The following is a 25,186-nucleotide window of genomic DNA, read 5'->3' as shown; positions in this document are numbered from 1 at the left end:
GTAGACTTTATAAGCACTGTACACTTAGGTTACACTAAACTTAGGAAAAAACACTTTTTTCTTCAATACTAAATCAACCTTAGCTGTTACTTTTTTACTTTATAAACTTATTAATTTTTTTAAACTTTTTGACTCTTTTGTAATAACACTTAGCTTAAAACACATTGTGTAGCTGTACAAAAATATTTTCCTTCTTTATATCCTTATTCCACAAGCTTTTTTCTATTTAAAAACTTAAAATTTTTTTTTTTTACATTATAAACTTTTCTGTTAAAAACTAAGACACAAACACACACATTGGCCTAGGCCTACACAGGGTCAGGATCATCAATATCCATCTTCCACCTCCACATGTTGTCCCACTGGAAGGTCTTCAGGGGCAATAACACACATGGAGCTGTCATCTCCTATGATAACAACGCCCTCTTCTGGAATAGCTCCTGAAGGACCTGCCTGAGGCTCTTCTTGAGGAGGTGTTACTCTTTTCAGAAAAATGTCCATAGTGGTTTGTTTGGTTTCTTTCTTTTTTTCACGATAGATTTGCCTGTAAGCAGATAATGCACCATGAACATTCTTTTCTATTAATGAAAACGTTTCAGTGTTGGGGTCCATGTTTTCAAACTTCTTAAGGAGCTTGGTGAGGTCTGCACAAGCTTTTGCTAAACACTTCACTGTGAATTTTCCTGAAGATTCTTCTTTTTCTTCTCCTGCAGTTTCCTTTTCTCTAGCCTCTTCTTCCTCTACGTGTCCTATTCCAACAACTCCCCATTAGTCAATTCCTCAGGAACTACCTCTAGGAGCTCCTCAATGTCACCCTCACCCACACCCAGGTTAAAGTTGTTTGCCATCTCAACCAAAATCTTGTTGATTTTTGCAACCTCCTCATCCTTGGCAAATCCTTTGAAGTCATGGACTAATTCATGAGTGTCTTCTTCCAGATGCCATTCATATGCTCCTTGGTGACACCACCCCAAGCACAATCAGGTTCTTGATGCAGTCATAGATGCTGTAATCCTTCCAGAATTGTATCAGTGTCTTCTCAATGACTTCCTCAGTTGCAGCAATAGCCTGGGCAAAGGTCCTCCTCAGGTAGTAGGCCTTAAAAGCTGCCGTAAATGCTTGATCCACTGGTTGGATCAAAGAGGTGGTGTCTGGAGAGAGAAACACCGCTTTGATATTGGGATGAAGATCACCAATAAAAGGAGGATGTCTAGGAGTATTATCAATAATAAGTAAAATCTTGAAAGGTATGTTATTCTCCCAACAGTACTTCTCCATTTTGCTGGCACAGCAATTCAGGAGGGCATCTTGGGAGAGGAGCTGGGTCATCCATGACTTCTTATTGTTCCTGTAGTACACTGGCAGTGTGTACTTACTGATATAATTGAAGGCCCTGGGTTTCTCACTGTGCCAGATCACAAAAGGTTTCAATTCGTAGCCTGCAACACTGCCCTGGAGCAAGACTGTTATCCTGTCCCTAAAAGCCTTGAAACCTGGCATTGACTTGGCCTCCTTATGGATGAAGTTTCTTTCAGGCATCCATTCCCAGAATAGCGAAGTTTCATCCATACTGAATATTTGCTCGCCAAGTAATTTTCCTCCACAATCAGGTTATCTAGAGTTTCCAAAAATTCTTCAGTTGCCTTCACATCAGCACTCACAGACTCACCACTCACTTTCATATTATGCAGTGAATAACGATTCTTGAATCGTTTAAACCACCCAGAGGTAGCAGTAAATTTAACATCATAGTCAAGTCCAGCCTTTTCTTTCAACATTGCAAACAAACTTTTTGCTTTGGCTGTGACTGTCATGGTGCTGACAGGGCTATGCTTCTGTGTCTGGTCTTCAATCCAGGTCATTAGAAGTTTCCCCACGTCTCATATAGGCCCTTCTCAAATTTTCGTCAGTCTCGTTGCCTTCAATGAAGTTGATTCTTTAACAACTTCTGTCACTTTGTTCTTGTTCTTCAAGAACACGGCTATGGTGGAATGGGACACGCCTGACTGGTGAGCAATAACCATTACAGATTTTCTACCGTCATGGTCCTTAATCACTTTTAGTTTTGTTTCCAGGTCAATCACTCGACGTGGCCTCTTACTGACAACATGAGCAGTAGATTTTGTAGGCTTGGGGGCCATGATGACCAAAACAACATGAGATTAAATCAAGCACAAAAGAAAATGATGTAATCAAGAGATACGGTAAACACAAGATATATGAGACTGCCACCAGTATAACATGGCATACTGTTTTACAGTACACATTTTTTAATAATTAGAAAGAATACGCTTTAAAATAACAATAAAAGGTATAGTATAGTAAATACATGAACCAGTAACAGTCATTTATTATCACTATCAAGTATTATGTACTGTATATAATTGTATGTGCTATATTTTTATATGACTGGCAGCACAGTAGGTTTGTTTACACCAGCATCACCACAAAACACGTGAATAATGTGTCATACTGCAATGTCATGACAGCTATGACATCACTAGGGGACAGGAATTTTTCAGCTCTATTACAATCTTATGGGACCACCATCCTATTTGCCATCCACTGCCGACCGAAACGTCATTACACGGCACATGACTGTAGAGGCACTCCCTTGGTGATCTCACGGAGTTGAATCTAATGCAGTGTTTCTCAACCTTGTTTTACCATCACTCCTTCAAGGAGCCTTTTAAACATTTTTTTTCCTCAATCATCCCATCTCCATTAATTAAATACTACAGAATAAGATTGTGTTGGTACAACATTGTGATTTATAAGAAAAATATATATGGTCATTCAGATGACCAAAATATATTTCTCAGGGCTGGCCCCGTGGCTTAGCAGTTAAGTGCTCACACTCTGCTACTGGCGGCCCGGGTCCAGATCCCAGGCGTGCACCGATGCACCGCTTCTCCCGTCATGCTGAGGCCGCATTCCACATACAGCAACTAGAAAGATGTGCAACTATGACATACAACTATCTACTGGGGCTTTGGGGGAAAAAAAAGGAGGAGGATTGGCAATAGATGTTAGCGCAGAGCCGGTCTTCCTCAGCAAAAAGAGGAGGATTAGGATGGATGTTAGCTCAGGGCTGATCTTCCTCACAAAAAAACAAAAAAAACACAAAAATATATTTCTCATATATATTTGGTCTTCATTCACAATTCCTGGCTCACAACTCCCAAAACCCTTGGAATTTCCTAAGTGTTGAGAGTGACAAACACATCTTTTGTTATGTTAATGAAGATGACTTTTGCACCCCACGCTTGCCAGGAGAACCAGCCAAGTGATCAGAGAATTGGAACTTTCATTCCCATCCCTTCGATTTCCAAGGGTGGGGGGGGGCGGCTGGAGGTTGAATCAATTGCCAATGGCCAATGACTCAGTCAATCATGACTATATAATGAAGCCTCCATAAAAACCCAAAAGGACAGCTTAGTCAACTCTTTTTTCAGAAAGCTTCCCGTTGGGAAACCAGAACACTTCCATGTGCCACCATGCTGAGCCCCAGGCTCCATGAGGACAGAAGCTCCTTTGTTCAGGACCTCACCCTACGTATCTCTTCATCTGGCTGCTGATTCACATCCTTTAATATCCTTTGTACTAAATCAGTTATCTAGGGAGTAAATGGGTCTTCTGGAGGTCTGTGAGCCATTCTAGAAAATTAACTGAACTCGAGGAGGAGGTGGTGGGAACCTCTGATTTGTGGCCAGTCAGTCAGAAGCACCAGTAACAAGCTGCGCTTGCAGCTGCTGTCTGAAATGCAGGGCCTCTTGCGGGACTGAGCCCTTTACCTGTGGAATCTGATTCTACCTCCAGGTAAGAGTTTCAGAATTGAGGTGAATTCTCAAACACCCTGATGGCCTCTGAGAACTGCCTCTCCGTGTGGGGAAGCGTGTACGCACACACGTTTGAATCTGGCCTAGGAACCCTTTTCAGTAGGGTAGGGTTGAGCTTTGCAGCAAACTATGGTAATTTTTAAGATTTTTTCTACCCCCGCAAGAACCATTTTTGCCCCCTTTGGAGTGCTCTTGGCCCTTTTGAGAACGCACAGTCTAAATGTTTTAAACACCACCTCTAAGCTGAAGGCTCTCATGTTTTAGCTCCAGCATAGATCTCCTCCCTAGACTCCAGGCATCCATCCAACTCCCTCTCAGATACGTTCACTAGGATATTTAATAGGCATTTTAAATGAACACATCCAAAAACAAACTTCGGATCTTTCCCAACAGATCCTGTCACCTCCCTGTTCAGAAATCTCAATTCTTGCCTTTCTCATTCTGACAAAAGCCATTGTTACAGTTGCCTACAAGGCCCTAGTGAGGAGCTGCCCTCTCTTTCCCCTCTGACCTCATCTCCCGCTCTTCCCCTCACTGAGTTCCAGCCACACTGGCCTTCCTGCCGCTCCTCAAACATGCCAGCCATGCTCCCGCTCAGGGCCTTTGCACTAGGTGTTCCTTCCACTTAGCGCAGGAGTTGGCAAAGTACAGCCCACTGCCTCTTTTTGTAAATAAAGTTCTACTGGAACACAGATCCGCTTCCTCGTGTAAGCAGTCCGTGGCTGCTACAACAGCAGAGTTGAGTAGCTGCGACAGAGACTATCTGGCCCGCAAAGCCTGACATATTGACTATCTGGCCCTTTACAGAGGCAGTTTGCCGACCCCTGACTTGGAGCACACTTTTCCCTCAGATAACCATACAGTTTGCTCCCTCACCTCCTCCTTCAGGTCTTTGCTCACATATGATCTTCTCAGTGAAGCCTTTCTTGAACTGCCTATTTTAAAATGCAGCCCTGTCATATGCACTCCCTAGTCCAACATGCTCTCTCCCCCATTCTCTGCTTTATTTTTTTCTATAGCACTTATCTGACATTCTACGTTTTACTTATTTATCTTGTTCGTTGTCTGTCTCCGCTAACCTAGAATATAAGCTCCACCAGGGCAGATTTTTTGTTTTGTTTGTTGCATTGCCTCTAACAGTCCCTGATACAGAGTAGGTGCTCAATAAATAGTTAGTGAATGAATGAGCGTTAAGCACCTAATAAATACTTATGAAATAAAAAAGAAAGGGAAGAGATTCTAGGCGCAGAGAATTGTATGTGTCAGGGTCTGCCACCAAAGAGAGAGTGTGGCACATTTAAAGCACTTTCTTCTATCTCCAGAACACCAGGTACTGAGTTGTTTTAAACTTTATCTATTTACAGGTTTGGCGCCCCAATCAGATTGTGCTACTCAATGAGAAGAGATGTATCTAATTCTCCATTCGACTCCAGTGTCTAAATTTTTATCTGATACTCAAATCCCTTCTACATCCCCAGAAATATCCCAGAGCCCCTGCCTAAATATGTCTAGTGACCAGAATCTTTAACATTTTGAGACTGTTGCTTTTGTGCACAGATAGAAGTTCAACAAAAATCTCTCTCCATGTAATTTTGACTAATACCTACCTGACCACAGTCAGATGGGGTATATTATTTTCTGTGAACCTTCATTTCCTCACTTGTGAAAAGGAGACTGCCCTTTGTTTGCTTAAACTACAAAGGGTTTTTGTGAGTAATAAATGAGATAGTGTATGTGAAAATGCTCTGTAAACTCAAACATCATATAACTAAAAGGAAAGTGCTACTGTGGTTATCTGAACTGTTCCTAAGAGGTTATTCTACACAAATTTTTATTTATAAGAACTCCACTGAAAGCCCTTTTATATTTCTCTTTTAGAAGGATATTCCATGTTCTTTCTAGCAATATGTTCTAATTCATCTTAATCTGTAAAGCCGTAAAATAACTCATTAGGCTTAACAAAAAGGTTTCAAGTGAAGAAACAGAGGATGAAGGCGGGGAGAAGAAAGGGAAAGAAAGAAAGGCATTGTGTTTTCTGTGTGTGGAAAGAATACAGAACCGAGAGTCAAGAAACACGGGTTTAAGTCCCACCATTAGCTGTGTGATTTTAGACCAGGGCTTCTTAACCTCGGCACTACTGACATTGCAGGCTAGCTGATTCTTTGTTGGGGGGGGCTGTTCTGTGCACTGTAGGATGTTTAGCAGCATCCCCGGCCTCTATCCTCTAGGTGCCAGCAGTACCCCTATAGATATGATAACCAAAAAGGTCTCCAGACACTACAAGATGTCTCCTGGGGGCAAAACCACCCCTGGTTGAGAACCACTGTCAGATAAGACTTGATATCTCCATGCTTCAGTTTTATCTATAAAATGAAAACGTTTACCTATAGATCCAAACGGCTCTAAAAAATGTTAAAATTCTATAAAAGATCAGAATAAAGATTACTGAAAGTGCAGACTCTTACTAAAGGGGAACAAATTATGTCATGAAAGAAGTTAATTTTTTTGTTCAGTTTTCCTTATTATCTTAATAGATGATAAAAGCTTCCTTCTGTATTTAAAATGATTCAATTATAAAATCTTTTAAAAATACATTTTTGAAAACAACCCACTTCTCTTATTGTATCAAAAGACTAAAAAGATGGAACGACTATTCTAGAATCCACATTAAAGATTCTACTATTCCAGAATCTACATGATAATGCAATGCATAATTTTTGATTCAATCCTGAATTATTTTTTAAAATGTCTATAAAGGATATTTTTGCTATAAGTGGGGAAATCTAAATATGGACTAAATAATAGAGAATATTAATGTATCACTGTTAAATTCCTTTGGTGAGATAATGGTATTCTCTGTTGGAGAATGTCTTCATCCTTAGGAGATTCATATTGAAGTATTTAGGAGTCAAATGTCATGATGTTTGCAACTTATTTTCAAAAAGTTCAGGAAAAAAGTGTGTGTATGTGTATGTCTTTAGAGACAGAGAAGAGACAAAGCAAATATGACAAAATGTTTGCAAATGCTGAATCAAGGTGAAGGGTATGCAAGTGTTCATTGTACTATTCTTTCCACTTTTCCGTAGGTTGGAAACGTTCAAGATAAAAACTTGGGAAAAATAACGTCTAGTATACAAATCAAATTACATCCACACTCGATTTGTAGTTGACCAGAGTACACACACCTTTTCTAACACTTTATTAAGTACTTTTACCCAATACTCCCCACTCTGCCAGAATCTCCTGGAATAGTTGGAGGCCCCGTTGGGGACAAGCTATCCTAAAAAATCAACACAAATGACTCTCATCCACTGCTGGCCATCCCTGCCGATCCTTCAGAACCATGCAATGGGCTATGAACTCCTTAAAGGCAGGGACTGCGTGTTAGCAATCAGAAGCCAGACCAGAGTCAAAAGCATTCATAAATATTTGTTCAGTGTTGAACAAATGGTTCCGACACTACTGTTTCTTTCCTCCTCCTGCTTCGCCTCCACACACCCTTTTTTTGTTATACTGGGGTGAGAATGGAGGGGGAAAACAAATAGCATCTAAATAGCTTTACTTCAAAATAAACTCACTTGGATTAATAGTAACATCATTAATCGTTATTATAGTGATAAAAGAAATAAACCAATAGGACAGTCTGAAATAAAAAACAACAGTAAAAGTCAGTTTCCTGTTTTAATTATACTGTAGCATGTTTTCTCTTTCTTCTCCACAAATGACAGTCTCTGCAGATAATCTTCTCCTTACTGAAGTAGAGCTCAACTAAGCCATGTAACAAGGCTATATAAAAACAGACTGGCAAGCAGTCCTACCGAAGGCTAAAAAAAGGTTTCCTTTAGCATCCATTATGTTCTTTCCCGTATGCAATATTTTTCTATGTGAGCTACAGCAAACTTTATAAAGCAAAGGGAGTGGTATTGAATACTAAGTTCAAATTTAATATGTTATGCCCAAAATGGTGCCCATTATAAAGATTAGCAATAACTCAAAAAAACTTCCTTCTCACAAATTGTAAACCAAGGTAAACACCGTGACAGAAATCTGCTATAAGACTATCAAAATATTTATATTTTGATACCTTCAAACTAAGGTGTAGGTTATTTCAGGCAAGATTGGCTTTAAGCGACTACTTGACACATGTGAATGGAGGAAAATGTGTTCCAAAATGGTGACACAAACTAAATGTTTTCCAGATCAGATTCTTTCATTTAATTTAGCACATCCTACGTCAAGTGTTACCCTGGACTTACAAGAAACACAGAAGATCAGATTTTGTCCTCAAAAAGCACACAACTCAGTGTGGATGACAAATAAATAGATAATTACAATACAATGGGGTAAATGCTATGACCGAGGTATGGAAGGGTTTCCATTCAAACTCAAGAAGGGACTTCGAACTAGGAGGAGGGGAAGAATGGATGGGAGGAAATGTAACGGAAGGTATCTATGGGAAAACCATCGGCAAACCTGATTCACAGTACCTGTGGTACATTAGTTCCTGCAGTCTCGCGGGACTTGCTCGACTGAAATAAGGAGGATGTGCATTCCCTATCTCTGCCAACCACAAGCCTGTGTTAATGCAGAGAAAGGATCAAGCGCAAGGATCGAGCTGATGTCACAGATAAAGTGCTATGGACTAACTCTCACGATCCAATACAGCAGGAGAAGGGGAAAGAGCGGTAAGGAGGACATGCCAGCTAGGAGAACAAGCATAGGCATAGGCAAAGAGTCATAAAAGGAACTGGCATATTTTAAGGCTGATTTTTTTAAGGTATCCTCTAAGAGTTAATCAATATATACTATGTTTTATTTTTGTATTCATTAAAATAGATAACCCAAGGCAAGTGTTATGTTTTTAACATATTAACACCTTTCCAAGGTATCATTCAAAATGTTTAATTTTAAACCTACCAGTGTATAATACTTCCCAGTTGATATTTACAACAATCACTGTATTTGCTACATAGAGAACAAAAAAGTAATTTTGAGAAATTAAAAGATACACACCCGAAACAGGCAAATTAGGTGGTATACTGTTTCAAGAGATTTGTACACTGACCATTCAGCTTCTTTTTAAGTACTCAGTACCCACGTGCAACTGTGGAGACTCAGGCAGAGGGTTGCTAATCCTTGTCAGGTGTACGCGGTTGCTAAGTAGACGGATGGACACAGTACCTTCAACAGTGAGAGCACTTGCTCAACCTTCCCCTCCTCAACCCCCACCACCATTTATAAACTTCTGAGTAACTGCTGAGGTTAAAAAAGATACACAAGATAAATACCTTTGAGAGGGAAAAAAATGAATCAAATGTCAACTTTGCCCCCCTAACCCAAACTAACAGCTAACAAAGGAAGTGGGGGTGATTAGAACACAGCAAGTTCATGAGGAAGGATATATTAAAGCCGACCTACAGCAGAAGACTTCTTTGGGTCAGAAAGACAGCATGGTAAAGGATACAGAACACATCTTGAGAGGCAGAAGGCCAGGTTCCCTTCCTGACTTTGCCAATGATTCACGAGTCAAGGTCCTCTTCCCGAAACTGACAAGATTTAACACGACAAGATCCGCACAGTCCCTTCTAGCTCTGAAACAAATCTTCAATTTTAATCTTTAAATTTACACCTTTTAGTTTTGTTTACTGGAATAGGGAGAGGGGAAGGCAGGAAATATCACTTCTACAGATAATTTTTCTGTTTTGTAAAAGGTATGTTAAGTATTCTTGATATTGCTCTCTCACATTATAATCATTATGAACTGGGTGAATCCAAGGTAAACTCTGCATTGATTGTGATCTTTGATCTTCCTTCACAAATGCTTGGAATTCTTTTACCACAGATATGTTTTATACTCCAACCATAAAAACCTCAAAGTAATGAAAAGCAGACAGGACTCGCTTGTTACTCTCTACGGATGTCAGTGTATCTGTATACGTATCATGAACCAACTGTTTTTATGGTACAAATTTTACATATTCTATATATATTTTTGCCTGGCATAATTTCAACATAATTTGCTCAATAGATAACTGACATTTTCTCAAAAATAAATATGATATATAAACTAGTGAAATATAGGATGGTCTGTTGCTACTTTAACACACCAAAACATTTCAAATGAAGCAGACATCACGAGAAGTAAATCTCACCAAACGAAAATTACTAACATGCTTAAAGTACTATTTTAGCAAAGACAGGCCACTCCAATATAAATCTGATAAATCCAATAAAAAAACAAAATACTAATAATAAACTAAGGATTCCTAATGTTACTAATCCTAGACAGGTTTTCATTTAGAGTTACTGCTATTTCTACCATCATAAGTCTTTCTAAAATCAGCAACATTCCTCTAGCTTTAAAATAGCTTTTTTTGTATTATCAATAATCATAAGAGATTTTTAGCCTAAAGTAAGACCAGTTCCTAGAGCAATTTCTCGTTTCTGGGAAAAACATACATTCATGATTCAGGATAAAAAGTAGTGACACTTAATTGAAATAATTAGCACCATTCTTAGAAGAGATACTAGTTGAGAGGAACAACAACCTACTAATGTTAAACATCCAGCAAGTAAATAAATACAAATTCTGTACATTCCATGGCACTAAAGAAATATCACTTGAAAAAAATATCACTTTGTTTCCCGGCAATGGATACCACTATAGATAAATTACATCACAAAAAATTCTTGAGGCATTATTCACATGGTTTTGATAGATCTAAGCTCTTTCATATTTAACTCACAACTTTTCAAGGCTTCTAGTTTCTGAATTAGAACATTATAATTTATTAGACTTGGAGCACAGGAAAAGCCACCAGCCTTGAAACTGTAATAGAGAGGGGCTGTGTGTGGTTGGTTCACCGCTGATTCCCACCACCCAGCTCAGAGCCTAGCAGATAATCAGTGCTCCATAAAAACCTACTGCAGGAGTGCCTATTCTGTTAAATGGGCTATTAACTGTTTTGCTGCTCTGACATTTTAATATCTTGTTTTTATCAGTGGAATTTGATTTGTATCATTATTTAATACAAATCTAGAGTTTTTTGCTGAACTCTTGAATTATTTTGCATTTAATAAAAATACCAGAAATAGCAGTCCCGCCCTCTTAAAAATGAGCAAATAGACAGGAGTACATGACAGTATATAAATGACAGAGTTAAGTGAGTGGAATGCTTCTTGTGAACAACAGATGAGACTGTGTGTGGAGCCTACCAACAGCCCAACAATCGTTAAGACGGCTACAGGTCACAGGAAACACAAGTGACAAGGGAAAGCTGTGCTGGCCAGGTGTGCATCTCTATTCCATCCCTTTGGCAAAGCAAAACAAAACTATGCTCTAAAGACAGCTGTTTTCAAAATATAGTCAAAGACCTTTGAGAGTTTAAAAGCTGGCAGGTAATCCAAAGGCCAAACAAGGCACAGCAGAGTCATATACAACAATATCCTAAAAACAACTAACAACACAAAATGCCACAAGACACTAGGCAGCGGCTGGGGAGCACGTGGAGAAGGCAGGCAGGAAAAGCAACTCAGCAGAAGCACCCTTCCAGCTCCAGCTGGGACTCAGGTTCACAAGGGCCTGCTAAACCGCCTCTTCTGAGCCACAGCTTTCTTATAACTAAAATTAGAAACGATCTATTAAGTCCATAATAAAATATGAATTCTAAATTTTAAAAAATGGTTCTATGATATGCTAGGAGGCAATATACTCTTTTCTGTATTTCAGTTAGATAAAACAAATTAAATCTTTTTTATATCTAATTTTCCTTAGTAGCAAAGTTTTAAAATAATTTTGGAGTCTAGGCAAAATTTTCCCAAGAATCATGAAACACTTTAGTCTTTTTTTTTTTTTTTTTAGCTATTTTCATTTTAATGGACACCACAGTTTGGTTTGTCTTCATTTTAATAAAGTTTATATACTTTTTAAAAGCTTATTAAAAATGTTTTTAATTCAGAAAAACAGAATCACCTGTAGTCTCATCACCCCAAAATAACAGTATTATTTTAGCATCAGCTTATTTAAAAAATTAAGTGTGTATATTTACATGTGCTGTTTTCTGAGAGACCTCATAGCTTTTAATTTCTCAAAGAGGTCAAAGAATGAAAAAACTTAGCCACAGATCTAGTCCAAGATCTCCATTTTATAGATGAGAAAACTGAGGCTGAGAGAGGCAAACTGACTTGCCCAAAGATAGAGTCAGCAAATAACAGAACCATGAACAAAAATGCACTGTCTCCCAAACCCCTGGGTCAATACTCTTTCAAATATCATTTGACTTTTTATTTCATTTAAGATTTTCTTTCCACCCATTCATTTAGTCATCTCTCTATCCAATCGAATATTGTGAGCCAGGGGTACTAGAGACACAGAGATAAAAAGAAACAGTGCTGCTCCTCAAGCCTAACAGAAATTCAGATGCATATAAGTAAACACATCTTTTTTGTAACGAGAATACCATCACTGCTTTACTTGGTGAAGGCACAAAATGCAGTGGGAGAAGGTGGTGGTGTGAAACAAGTGTCCCTTAAAGAGAAAAGGCATTGAGCTAACCTTGAAGAATGAATCAGTGTCAGCCAGGCAGATGGATATTGGGGTTTAGGGGTGAGAGTAGGGCAACAGATGGTTCCTAAACTGCAAGGGAGAATGTGGAACCAGAAGGCAGGAGATGAGACTGGACAGGTAAGTTTGGAGACCTTGAAAGAAAAGTTTAGATTTTACCTATAGGAAATGAGGAACCACCAAACATTTTTGAGCAAGGTTATCCCGTGACTGAAATTTGCATTTTATTTTATTTTATTTTTTATTTATTTATTTATTTATTTTTGTGTGTGTGTGAGCAAGATCAGCCCTGAGCTAACATCCGTGCTAATCCTCCTATTTTTGCTGAGGAAGACCGGCTCTGAGCTAACATCTACTGCCAATCCTCCTCCTTTTTTTTCCCCAAAGCCCCAGTAGATAGTTGTATGTCATAGTTGCACATCCTTCTAGGTGCTGTACGTGGGACGCGGCCTCAGCATGGCCGGAGAAGCGGTGCGTCGGTGCGCGCCTGGGATCCGAACCCAGGCCGCCAGTAGCGGAGCGTGTGCACTTAACTGCTAAGCCACGGGGCCGGCCCTAAAATTTGCATTTTAGAAATGCATCATTCTGGTGCCACTGAGTGGCACAGAGAAACAGTAAGAAAGGAACATGAACAAAACCAGAGCAGTAATAGTGGGGATAGACAGAAGGGCAGGAGAGAGATTTAGGGTTAGATTCCAAAGAAGCTATTCACTAAGAAAAGTGAGTAATAAGTCTAGACCAAATTAAACAACTCATAGATGGTGTTGCCATTTTCTGTATGGAATACCTTCATATTTCCTAGGATCTGAAATATATTTTAAATTGCTACCAAAATGCTTCACTGTAGATTTCCAACTGTAGGTTTCAGAAAGCCATTCAATTTTCAACCAAAACTGATAATGAAGGAGTGGGAAATGAAAAGACGGGAAAAAAAGCTTAAAAAAATGACCTGTTTATGAAAAGCTAGATTCTAAGAGTAACACAAAGCAGAAATTGAAAAGTCTTGGCAATATAATGTCTGACCAACAAGTCTTTCTGAAAAAATTTTAATTTCAGAAACCATTTTGGAAAACTACTGATAAAGAATGTATCATGTTGTTTACTAAGTTTTTTTAAGAAAATATTTCCAACATAAACACCTTAAACTTAAGTGAAAGCATATCAAATGGTGTCAATCAAATTTCACAAGGCAATAACTGGCTAAGATACTACAGGAAAGCAGAGTGTGTGCTGGGACAACAAAGCTTATCCTTAGAAGTGAGAAGACTTTGGTGGGCACCCAAGATGTTTTTATCTCTAAGGGGAAAATCAAATCTTCACCTCAGCCCTAGAAAAAGCTTCTTTGCATCATGGCTGAAACATTTCAATTTCCGGAAAGATTATCAGAATTTAATTTCGACTTAGTTGTGTTAGCTCTTTTCTCCAGAACAAATAAAAATAAACCAAATCTACAGTTATATGTTCCATTAACTAGCTTAAGGTTAACCTCTAAAACAAGCAGATTCTACTTCCCTTACACATGACACACACACACATACCCAGAGAAATAAAAAATGTAAGCCACCAAGGGTGGAAGCCAGGTTTCTCACTGTTACATAGTGAAATGAACTCAACATCATAAAAACAAAACGGTTATAAGATACTTTGCCAAAAACTCACCACACAGATGATCAACCATAAAAATGTCACCTACTACTAATACGAGCTTAAAAAAATTTTATAAGTAATGATTGAAATGTTTCAATACTGAACAATAAAAATTCCTTTGATAATAATGAGAATAAGAAATACTAACTTAAAAAAGAAACTAAAACTCCCGAGAAGGAAGGTGAGAAAAGACATTTACTTTTGAAAATGAAGTACAACTTTCTTAGTAGGGCCTGGGAATCCTCAAACTGAAAGGTCCCTCGAATCTGAATTTTCTGGGTGCCAGAAGCTTACTTCTTTATTTGCCCAACTTTCTTCTTCTTTCATTTTTTTTTTTTTAAACTAAATCTTTGCTAAAATGTATTACACATTCCCGACCTTTCTTAGAGCATCCTGGAACCTCTTCTTGAGTGTGGCATCATTAAACAGTCATGGTCTCAGGGCCATGAAGCAGGGAAAGCTGCTTCACGCGGCCCCATGCAAACTGGCCAGCCTGCTCTGGTCCAAGTCCGCCGGCAAGCTTCCGTTCTCTGCCATGAGCTGCTCCCGGTCACTTGTCACTGTCGTCAAATGTACTTGCCTTGAACAGCTCATCATCCCATGTTTGAACTACTACAAAACCCTTCTAATTTGCTAGGAAACCTAATATTTAAACTTATTTGAACTATATTTTTAAAAAAACAAGTTAAAACACAAATGAGGGAAATGCACGTGCTTTAGTGCATTAAATGTGTGGGGGTTCAATCTTATATATTTATGTGTTTACTTCGTATCTCTCTCTGGTATTCCAAATATGAAAACTTTCCTGGAAAAATGAAATCAAGATATGAAAAGTATTATTTAATTAAATCTTTCTAAATACAATAGTCCTTATTAAAAGAGAAAAATTTTTATCTTCACACTCAGATTCAAATAAAATCAATATATGATATTTGGGCAGTAAGCACAAAAACACGTAGTACATTGATGTCTGCTATTTAGGTTGTATTCAAGGTGAAACCCGTTCCTCAAATTGTTAAACATTAAAACATTTACTTTTCTAATACTGTAATTGGTTTCAAATTTTAAGCTAACAGCATTATTATGCTGTATGAAGCAGTCACTACCTACTATGATGTCACTAGAACCACACTCACCAACATACAAAACGTACTTCCTTCGTGCCAGATTACATTCATTCTAACAGCATATGGCCAGGTAATTACAAGGTGAGAATCCAATTGTTAGATGAACTCATAAGCCTAATTCCCAAAGGAGATACATATACTAGATTATAGAGAAATTTTTATTTCAAAAATTGGGCTATGCTAATTAATCTTGCACATTCTCTATTTTTATTTCATCTACTTTCAACTGATTTTTGAAATTATTTTATTTTTTACTCTAAATCCTTTAAATGGATTCTTCTTTTTTAATTTAGCAAGTCATAGTAAGTCACAAATTATAGGTCATGTACTCAAATCACTAATAATTAACTAAAATTTACTTATTTCATATTTACTCCATGCTCAAATGTACGAGGATAGTTGTATTTTAGGGAAAAAAGAAGATTAATTTTAATACAAATCTTAATATAAACATTGATGGTATTATAATTTTAATTCATAACTACCACTTACTACCAAATGGGGGAAAAAAAGAGGCAGGAATGAGGTAAGTTAAGGAACAACACATTAATGTGACAGATATATTATAGCAGGACCAACTTCGGGGCCCTCAAAAAAAAAAAAAAGCAATGAAATCTTGCAAATACTTCTAACAAAATATCTCCAGAAGGAATGTCCACATTAAAACAGGAACAAAACAAGGAGTTCACAATATTCATTAGGCTATATTATTAAATGTCACTTCTAGGAATATTAACTACCATAGAACTAGACAGCCAAGAAACGTATTTCTAGCCGTTAATTGGTATCTTGCAAAAAAATTCCATTTTAGTATTTTCTAAAGACAAAATAAGGAGACAATAATGAATAAGGTATATTTCACAATTGTTAAATTTTATAAGATGCCTACAACAGTACCTCGTTCTGATTTCTACTGACCCCTGGACCGGATCACAATTCTTAAGGGACCAACTCTCCCGGCTCTGTGAAGGGCAGAACCAGGGAGCATGCCCTTAGCAGTGGCCAGCAGGGTTTTACATTAGCCATATAAGAAATGGAGAAGGTTCCTGACAGTGGAGGTGTTACACATCTGGGTGAGTTATTTAGAACAGCTGTGAGACCTCAGTCTCTTTAATAACAGAACAGACTCTCATCCGCCATGGAAAGGTTTTAAAGTACTGCTATTCAAAATCAAAACTGGACAGCTTCTCAAAGTCCCTTCTAGATCCAGAGACCAAGAATTACATATACATCCATGTCTGACAATACCAGTAACAACCAAACACAACTTTCTGCAAAACAATACCTTTACTTAATTGGAGCATATTAAATAGGTGGCTTTCTATGCAGTTTTATGTGTTTTGCTAGATACCTGGGTTTTTTCTATCTGCATTCTCCTTGCTTCTACTAAACCAGAAGTTAACTGCTTTTACTTTCCAAATTTTAATTTTTAAACCAAGTCCTAATTATAGCATGGGCCCAAATTACTAAACTGATTTACCTAACTAGCTACATGACCTTGGGAAGTCACTGCTTGTAAAACGAGAGGTGTGCACTAAGATCCACTAGAATGTAAGCTCCATGTTCTGTTCACCTCTCTGCTCCCAGCCCCCAGACATGGAAGGCATCAAATGTTTATGGGAGGAGAGGATGAGCCCTGTCCCCAAACTACAAATATAAAATAAACGTAATCATTTTTCTTTTTTAACAATCATATTTTAATCTGTGTATTCCCAAACATTTTTAAGAGGACACTAAAACTGAAATTTCCTATGCATCAAATAAAACTTTATATAATTTAAAATAAGGCCCTCATTTTTTAGAAATAAAATGGGTAGATTATACAAGAGCTGACAAACTTCACCCAGTTTGTTGCACTTCCTTTTTCTTCATCCCCTTCAACCCATCACTGCATCCTGTTCCTTTGTCATGTGAAAGGAAGGCAGCTGGGAGGGAGAAAGTGCACTGGACTTGCAGTGACTAGGCCTGAGTTCTAGTCCCGTCTCTTCCATTAACTGGTTCTGTGGGAACATGCCACCAGCCTTTTGGGGCCTGCAAGCCTGCATGTGTAAAACAAGAAAGCTGAGCTAATTATTAATTTCTAAAGTCTTCTGCTTTAAAAATCTATGATTCCTCTCTCATCTACCCATTATTCTATTCCTAATGCCTTGATTCAGTGCTTGCCACATCACTCCTAGACTTGTACAATAACCTCAAAATTTGTCTCTTTCCCTCTTTATTTTTCCTTCTTATCCTAAAATGAATTTAATCCTAAAACCAGGAGTTGAGCAGAGTGAAAAGCACACCGTCTTTGCAATCAGAGAGACCCGGGTTTAAACTCAGACTGCCAGTAACTAATCGTATCTCTAAAATGGTGATATTATCTCACTGAGGATTAAATACAATGTATAAAGCACCTAATACAGAGCCTGACACACTGTAGATGCTCAACAACAATTAGCACCTTTCCCTACTTCCCAAGATCAAAAGCCTCAGTTTCCCACTGTCTAGAGCAAGGATGACCAACGAGTTGCAAAGGTGGCGTGCAAGATCTGTGAAACTACAGAGATGAAAACTGTGTTAAATGGTCTCACCAGGCTCCTGCATTTCTGCCCGAAGCTTCTGGGTAAAGCAGCCTCAGTCACCAGGCCCTCATGAACTCACCAAAGTAAATGGCGCAGCCTCCTCAGGCCAAATCCACAGGTCAAGAGGAAATGAAAACTTGACACAATTCTTCAAAAAGATATAGATTCTCTGATTTTACCTGAAAGCAAACTCCTCAGCCTGTCATTCATGGGAAAAGAAGCCAGTCCCAATTCTTTGTACTTAAATGCATAGGCAGCACAGCTAATGTTAACCTACCACCAAGCATTAATTTGATTTTCCAATCATAGGAAATTAAAAGGTGTGACAAAAGAAAAAAAGAATGAAATTTCTCACAAAATGAAGATACACTGAGCTTGGTAGAGTTATACAAATGCCTTCAGAAAAAGCAATGGCTTTCTTCTTGATTTCAAAACTAGGTCAAAACTGGAAGGAACAAGAAAAGGAGTGATGGGGACTTGCAAAGAGCTCATTTCTTAAAGTGACTTAAGTACAGTTAATTATATGGGAATTTTTCCCCAAACTAGGGATAATAAAAGTCTTTACTTCCAGACACTAGCCAAAGATACAGCCGAGTTACTGGGTAATAGAAGGCAATCGATCAAGTGTGCAGAAGTCCGGAAACCAAAGAAATCTTGTGAAGAAACCTGTTTTTTTGGAAGTGCAGCCTTCTTTCCCAAGCTATTTCAGCCCAAACTGCTAGAAAAGCATATAACAAGAACGATGTAACATTTAGGAAAAATTTTTTCAGAAGGCTTACCTTTAGTAAGAATTATCCAAATTCATATCTCTGTTTAAAAACACAAACCCACTAATCTGAGATCCGTGCTCTTCTGTGATCAGGCCAACCTGTTCTACTGGACCCTTGAAATGCACTAACCCAATGAATCGGACCAAAGTTCCTGCCATGAGCTGCCATTTTTCTGCAAAGTAATTATTCACAAGCACTGGTGCCTCTGGTTAATTCTTTTTTAAAAACTGAAGTTAAAGTCTGTTTTCTTCCCGGTGTTCTTTGCTCACACCCCAAACTAAACAGGCCTAATTTTCTCCCACGAGACTTGAGATATCTGATCAAAACCATGGGCCTACAGGCCCTTTCTCCCTCACAGACTTCTCCACCCCACTAAACTCCCACCTCGTCCCCTGTCCCTCTGCATAGCACCTTCAGTATATTGTAGGGACTACAATCCCTTTCCCCACTCCAGTTTTTCCTCATTTCTGACCTTATGGATGACCAGTATCCCCGTTACCCACACTTGGTCGAGTTTCATCCTCCAATTTCAGTCCCCATCACTGCCTAGTCCCTCCTCAGCTCCGATTCCTGGCCTGGTCTCTCACCTCTCAGGTCTCTCAGTCCAATCCCCACCGCTGTAATACTGACCTTACTAACGCCGGCCCCCAACCCAGCCCTTATTGCAGCCGAGCCCCCTCCCCCACCTTACATCAATTTCTGTCATTCCTGGCCCCTGCCCAGTCCCTCTTCATTTCAGACCCTGCCCAATCTCCTCTTTCTAGCCCTTGGCTAAAACCCAAACCCCACTCCTAACCCCAGCAGTCCTCCTCTGACCCTAGCAAGGGCCACTATTCTGGCTGGCCCATCCCACTTTTTCTCTGACTCTGAACCTGGTGCCTGCCCCGCTGCTTCACTGAAAGCTGGTGCCACGAGATCTCCGACCCTAGCCTAGTCTACCAGGACTCCACTTCTGACCCCCTGATCCACGCGTCCGCCCCATCACACACTCTCGGCTAATGTGTCTGTTTTCCCTGTCTCGGGTGCCAGCCTTGGAGGCTCTGCGCCCACCGCAGACCAGGGCCCGCTCTGCCGGCATGCTTAGCCCGAAGCCTAGGAGACCTCTCCTCACCCTGTCGCGCAGCCCTGCATCCCTAACTTCCATTCAGCTCCTCCGCTATGGGTCTCTCTCCGCACTTGACCCCTGTCCGGTGACCTTCGTCCCCGACAAGCCTGGCGCTCCTTCTCTTTCTGTGCCTCCGCCGCCCCATCAAAACCCCCGCCCAGTACTCCCTCCGCACTCCAGCCCACTGGGGTGTGCCCCTCCCCACGGGACTCAGCCACCGGCCCCTCCTCACCTCGGCGTCCACCACCTCGTGGTAGGCGGGCGGGGGGTCGAAGCCGCCGCCGCCTCCGGTGCTCCCGCCGCGGGAGGGGCCGCCGCCGCCGTCACCGCCGCCGTCGCTCCGCGAGCCCCCGCCAGGCCCGGGGCCGGGGCCGCCGCCGCTGTCCATGGGCTCGTAGCCGCCGTAGTCGAGGCCGGGCCGCTCGTTGGTGAGCAGCGCCACGGCCTCGTTGATGTCGTTCTTGGCCAGGCGCAGGGCCTTGCGGATGGTGGCGGGGTCCGAGAAGCCCATGCACAGCAGCGTGGTCATGTGCTGCTCCTCCTCCGACTCCATGGCTCCAGTCTCCGGGCCGCGCCGGCCGGCGGGCGGCGAGGCTGCGGGTCCCGGGCCTGGCGGGCCGCCTCCACGCCCGGCGGGCCCCTGCGCTCCTGGCCTGCGCGCCCCGCAGCCGCCGGGCCAGGTTGAGCGCGGGCGTGGGCGCCGCGAGCCGAGCGAGGGCGGTGGGCGCTCAGGCGCGGCGGCCGCCCGGCCCAGCCCTGCGCGCCGCCATGTTGGCCTCCGCCGCCGCCGCCGCCGCCTCCTCCCCCGGCCGCGGGGCCGCGCCTCCGCTCCCGGAAGCCGCGCGGGCCGCCCCCAGGCTCGCCGTGCTCGGGCGCGGGCGGGGGGTGTGTGATTTCTGTTTTAATAAAGGACGACGGGAGGCGCCGCGCGGCGGAGCGTCTCTAGGTGAGAGGGCCGCCGTGAGGCCCGGGCGGAGCGAGGGAGGGGCCGCCGCCGCCGCCGCCGCCGCCGCCCGCCCATTACTCCAGCAACAGGTCCCCCCGGGAGCGGGAGGGCGGGGGCGCAGTGCAGATGGGAACGCCCCCGGAGTCCCGAGGCGTTCATCCCGCCCAGCTCTGGCGGCGGCGCCCCCCGCCTCGCACCCCGAACCTCCTCGGGGTCCCCGCCGGCCTCCCCTCCGGGACTCGCTCGCCCCGGCGCTGCCCAAAGGCGCGCATCCCAAATGGAATTCACCGGCGGCGGCTGTGTCCACCCCCAGCCGGCCTGAAACGCGCCGCGGCCCTAAAGGAAATTCACCCGCCACGCTGCCCGAAATACACCTCGTCGTCGACCTCAATTCATGCCCACACCAGGCATACCGACCCACCTGAGCTGAAATTCACCCCCACGTACACTCGACCTAAGTCCCTCTGTGTCTCACTGAAATCACCCTAAACCGGTTAAAATTAAGTCCCAGCCCTCACTGAATTTTCCTTCCCACGTTGACGGACCACCTGCCCCCACAAGACCTGACTGAACTCTACCCAACTCTTACGCTGAAATCCCCAGAGTCTGAAACATAGTTTTACAACCCGATCTCTAAATCCTAGTGCTCTGTATGAAAATCTCCAAAAAAACCCACACTGCATCACCTTTCTTGAGCCACGGACTCATTGGAACACCCCGGACCTCTGCCCCCCGCCTGAGGCTCACCCGCCCACCCACATTCTACTCCAGCCTTTGGCTCAGGACTCCCTCTTTGCTTCTGCCGTTTGAGGAGGGGACCCCACCCCTGTTCGTTTCTGTCGCCGAGCATTCCTCTTCCCCTTTAAGGCCTGCTGTCTTTGCTTTCTCTTTCCACCTTGAGCATGAGCGCTCAGGGGCTGTATCTTTAGTCCCCTTGACCCCACCACCTCAGCCCTGGCCCTTGCTATATACCCCCTTCAGTTTCCTTTCGTTATGCTTCTCCTAGGTTCTTTCCCCACCCTCTCCCAAGATCCTAATGCCTTTTCCTTATCTCACTACATACTTGCTAACTCCTAATGCCCTTACCCTGGTTTCTTCCAGAACCCTGACTTCCATCAGCTAACTTTCCTTCTCATCCCATCAAACCCCTCCTGTTGCCAACCCAGCACTCACTAAAATCTCCACTATCCCAAATCTTAAATTAGTGACAGTACTTAGAAATTTTCCCTGCCCTCTCTGTTAGCAGTTTTTGTCCCTGGACCATGAACCCTTCTTGCCTGGTACTTGCTACCTGTATTTGTAAACACCAGCAAGAAGTTGATTTACACAGTGAATTTATCACTGTTGTTTACATTTAAATGAAGTGACTGTTGTCCCGATTAAAGGCTAGATTATAGACCAAAGACTAGGCCTGATATTTGAAGGAAGTCAAGTCTCTTAATTTGTGAATGAAAATAAAACAAATCCTTCTTCTTACATTTCTGAACAACAGCAAAGAAGAATCTGCTATAATTGGATCAGGTTACAATGTATATATTGAAATAAAATTGTGTTATCAACTTCTAGGTACTCAATGATGTTTTAAATATTTATCTGTGGCATATGAAGAACAAAAGTAATCTCTGAATCAACGCAAGCAGGCTGTCACAGAGTACATGCCAAGGTATTTAACATATTCAACAAATTTATACTGAGTAGTTATCAGGTGCCAGGTACTGTTCTTGGCATTGGTGATGCAACAGAAAACTAAGCAGACAAAATTTGATGATGGCATTAAATTTTGCCATGTGTGTTAGAAGAGTTAATTCAGTGACCAAATTAAGAAATGAGTTACAAGGGGAGAGAAAGTAACAGGTAAAGAAAAAATTGTTTGCTGCTAAAATTCGAAATAGAACCCAAGAGATAATGAGACAGAATTGACCCATTCAGATGTCACATAAAAAGACTCATCAACAGTGGCAGGTTTATAGAACATGACAGAGGAAGCGGTGCTGAGCTGAGAAGAGGAAGCAGAGAAGGAAGCAGAGAAAAACAAAGTCTGTGATAAAAACTGGAAAGGAGCCACAAAAGGCTACAAAAAACAAGGAAGGCCATTTTTGAACCGGATCCTGGAGTGACTGAAAAGCCAGAGTGTCAGTTGAGGATGCAAGTAGTATAATCACACTTTTTTGCATGTAAGAAAGCAAGTGAGCACTTCAAACTGTTGAATTGGGATAGCAGGAGAGGGACCTATGGTATGAATATTCATACTTCACTTACATTTTTATTTATTTTTTTGCTTTGTATTTTTATTGCAGTAAAATCTTGAAAATGTTAAAAGGACCAAAAAAAATTTAAATAATGTTCAATTCACATTTATCCTTCTCTGGAAGCTTCTAGAACAAAAAAATAGGTCTAGAAGAGAGGTGTGATGGACTGTCTTGAAGACAAGATATGAGGGTTTCCTAATATTAATAAGTAGTTTAAGAAATATTTAATGAGTGTCTATTTTGAGCCAGGCTGACTAGGGAGACAACTGTGAGCAAGACACGCACAGTTTCTGCCCTTTTAGAACTTACTGTCTTTAAAGGGAAATTGACAAGCAGTAATCATAAAGTGTGATAGGTGCTTTAATAGGGGAATTTCAGGATGTAAGGGACAAATTTCTTGCCCTCTGTGGGAGAAATTGGAAAGTTTGGAATTCTGGAAAGTTTCCAAGAGGAAAATGATGTTTAACTATAATCTGACAGAAAGTAGGAAAGCCAGGAAAAGGCATATGAGATGAGGGGAGAGAGTTCCAAAGAATAGGAACAGCGTTTGCTGGGCCCCTGGAGTGGGCGAGAGGAAAGCAACTTAGAGGAATTCAAAACCAGTGGAGTATGGCTGGAGTGTAGACGTCTAGAGAGGAGTAGTGAGAAAAGAATCTAGAGAGGTGGACACCAGATCTGAGAGGGCCACTTAAACTGTGATACGAGGTTTGAACTTTATTCTGAGGGGATGGGAAGCCACTGAGACATTTGTGTAGAAGAGAGAGGTGATGTTATTTAAATTTTAGAAAGATCAACCTAACTGCAGTGTGGAGAATAGTCTAGAAGGGAGGAAGAATAAAGGAGAATCCAGTAAGGAGACAAGTCCAGTTAGCCTTCCTAGCTAGCCACTTTGAAATGAAGAGTTGAGTTTTGTTTTCTTATCCAACCTACAATCTTTGTCTTTTTGTTCTTGGTTTCCAGGAGTTTTACTATGACATACCAGGGGTGGTCTTCTTTGTGTTTATCTTCAATGGGGTTTGTAGAGATTCTTGAATGTGTGGCTTGACAACTTTCATTAGCTTGGAGAATTCTTGGCCATTATTTCTTTTTTGTTGTTTTGTGAAGAATGTTAGCCCTGAGCTAACATCTTTGCCAATCCTCCTCTTATTGCTGAGGAAGATTGACCTAGGGATAACATTTGTGCCCATCTTCCTCTACTTTATATGTGGGACGCCTGCCACAGCATGGCTTGATAAGTGGTGCATAGGTCCTTACCCAGGATCTGAACCTGTGAACCCTGGGCCACTGAAGCAGAGCCTGGGAACTCAACCACTATGCCACTGGGCCAGTCCCCGTTATTTCTTTATGTATTACTTCTATTTCATTTCATTCTGTCTCTCCTCTCCTTTTGGGACTTCAGTTACATGAATGGGAGGTTTTTTTCACTGAATCACATCTGACTCGTATGCTTGTTTCTGTATTTTTTATTCTTTGTCCCTGTGCTTCAGTCTGGATATTTTTTTCTGTCCTCTCTTCTAGTTCACGGAGTCTCTCTGCTACATCTTATCTGCTGTTAAATCTATCTCTTGAGTTCTTAATTTCAGTTATTGTATATTTAAGCTCTATAATTTCACTCTAATTCATGGCTTCCACATCTGTGCTGAAACTCTTTATCTTTTCACTTAATTTCTTGACCATATTAATCAGTTATTTTATAATCTGTGTCTGATAACTTCCATATCTGGATCTCCTATGAGTCTGTTTCCATTGTCTGATTTTTCTCTTAATTACCAGTCAATTCTTATATTTTTGTAAGCATGATTTTTAAAAAATTTCTGGACATTGTATTTTGTATATTGTTTAAAAACTATATAGATGGCCTGAGGTTCTAGATGATGTTATCTTCCTTAGGAGAGGATTTATTTTAGCTTCTGCAAGGCAATTGGGAATAGAGATGATAAGCAAAGTAATCTAATAAAGAATCAAGTTTTTTTGTAACCAGACCTCAACCTTTGTGAGAGTTGGTCCATTTTTGGTTCATCCCTACTCCTAGCATTCTTTAGGGTTCCCAACTGTTTTAGTTATTTATTGCTGTATCTCAAAGCATCCCAATACTTGTGGCTTAAAATGACAATGATTTATTATTTCTCATAATTCTCTAGGTTGACTGGACAGTTCTTCTGCTCCATTTGGTGTTGGCTGGGATCACTCATAAAGCTGCATTCACCTGAGAGCTTGGGTGAGGCATTTTGGTGGTCTTCCACACGGCCTCTCTCTTCACATACCGTGCCATCCCCCAGGGCTTCTCCGTATGGCCTGTCTCTCCACTGGGATAACCTGGACTTCCTTAAGCATGGAGGTTGGGTTCTAAAAGGGAGAATTCCAAAAGTAAACCTC

The 25,186-nt window shown here is 41.2% G+C and overlaps 1 protein-coding gene across 4 annotated transcripts in view; it reads right to left on the bottom strand.

The window, feature by feature from the left end:
* Positions 1–20,568, bottom strand: part of USP24 (ubiquitin specific peptidase 24) — a 150,065-nt gene extending 129,497 nt beyond the window's left edge. For 3 of the 4 annotated variants that reach the window (XR_015555734.1, XM_004438606.3, XM_087445863.1), the window contains exon 1: positions 19,848–20,567. Coding sequence is in view for 3 of the 4 variants with exons in the window: in XM_004438606.3 (XP_004438663.2) it covers positions 19,848–20,168 (321 nt within the window). In the remaining variant the exon portion in view is untranslated. Of the gene's footprint in view, positions 1–19,847 lie in introns of all 4 variants that reach the window. The other variant, XM_087445864.1, reaches the window with a different exon arrangement.
* Positions 20,569–25,186: the final 4,618 nt, after the last annotated feature.

The sequence above is a fragment of the Ceratotherium simum genome, chromosome 22, assembly GCF_057802395.1.
Source record: "Ceratotherium simum simum isolate JZ-2026a chromosome 22, ASM5780239v1, whole genome shotgun sequence".
Classification (NCBI taxonomy): Eukaryota; Metazoa; Chordata; class Mammalia; order Perissodactyla; family Rhinocerotidae; genus Ceratotherium; species Ceratotherium simum.
The sequence above is the reverse complement of the archived record's forward strand: the minus strand, read 5'-3'. Positions and strand labels throughout refer to the sequence as shown.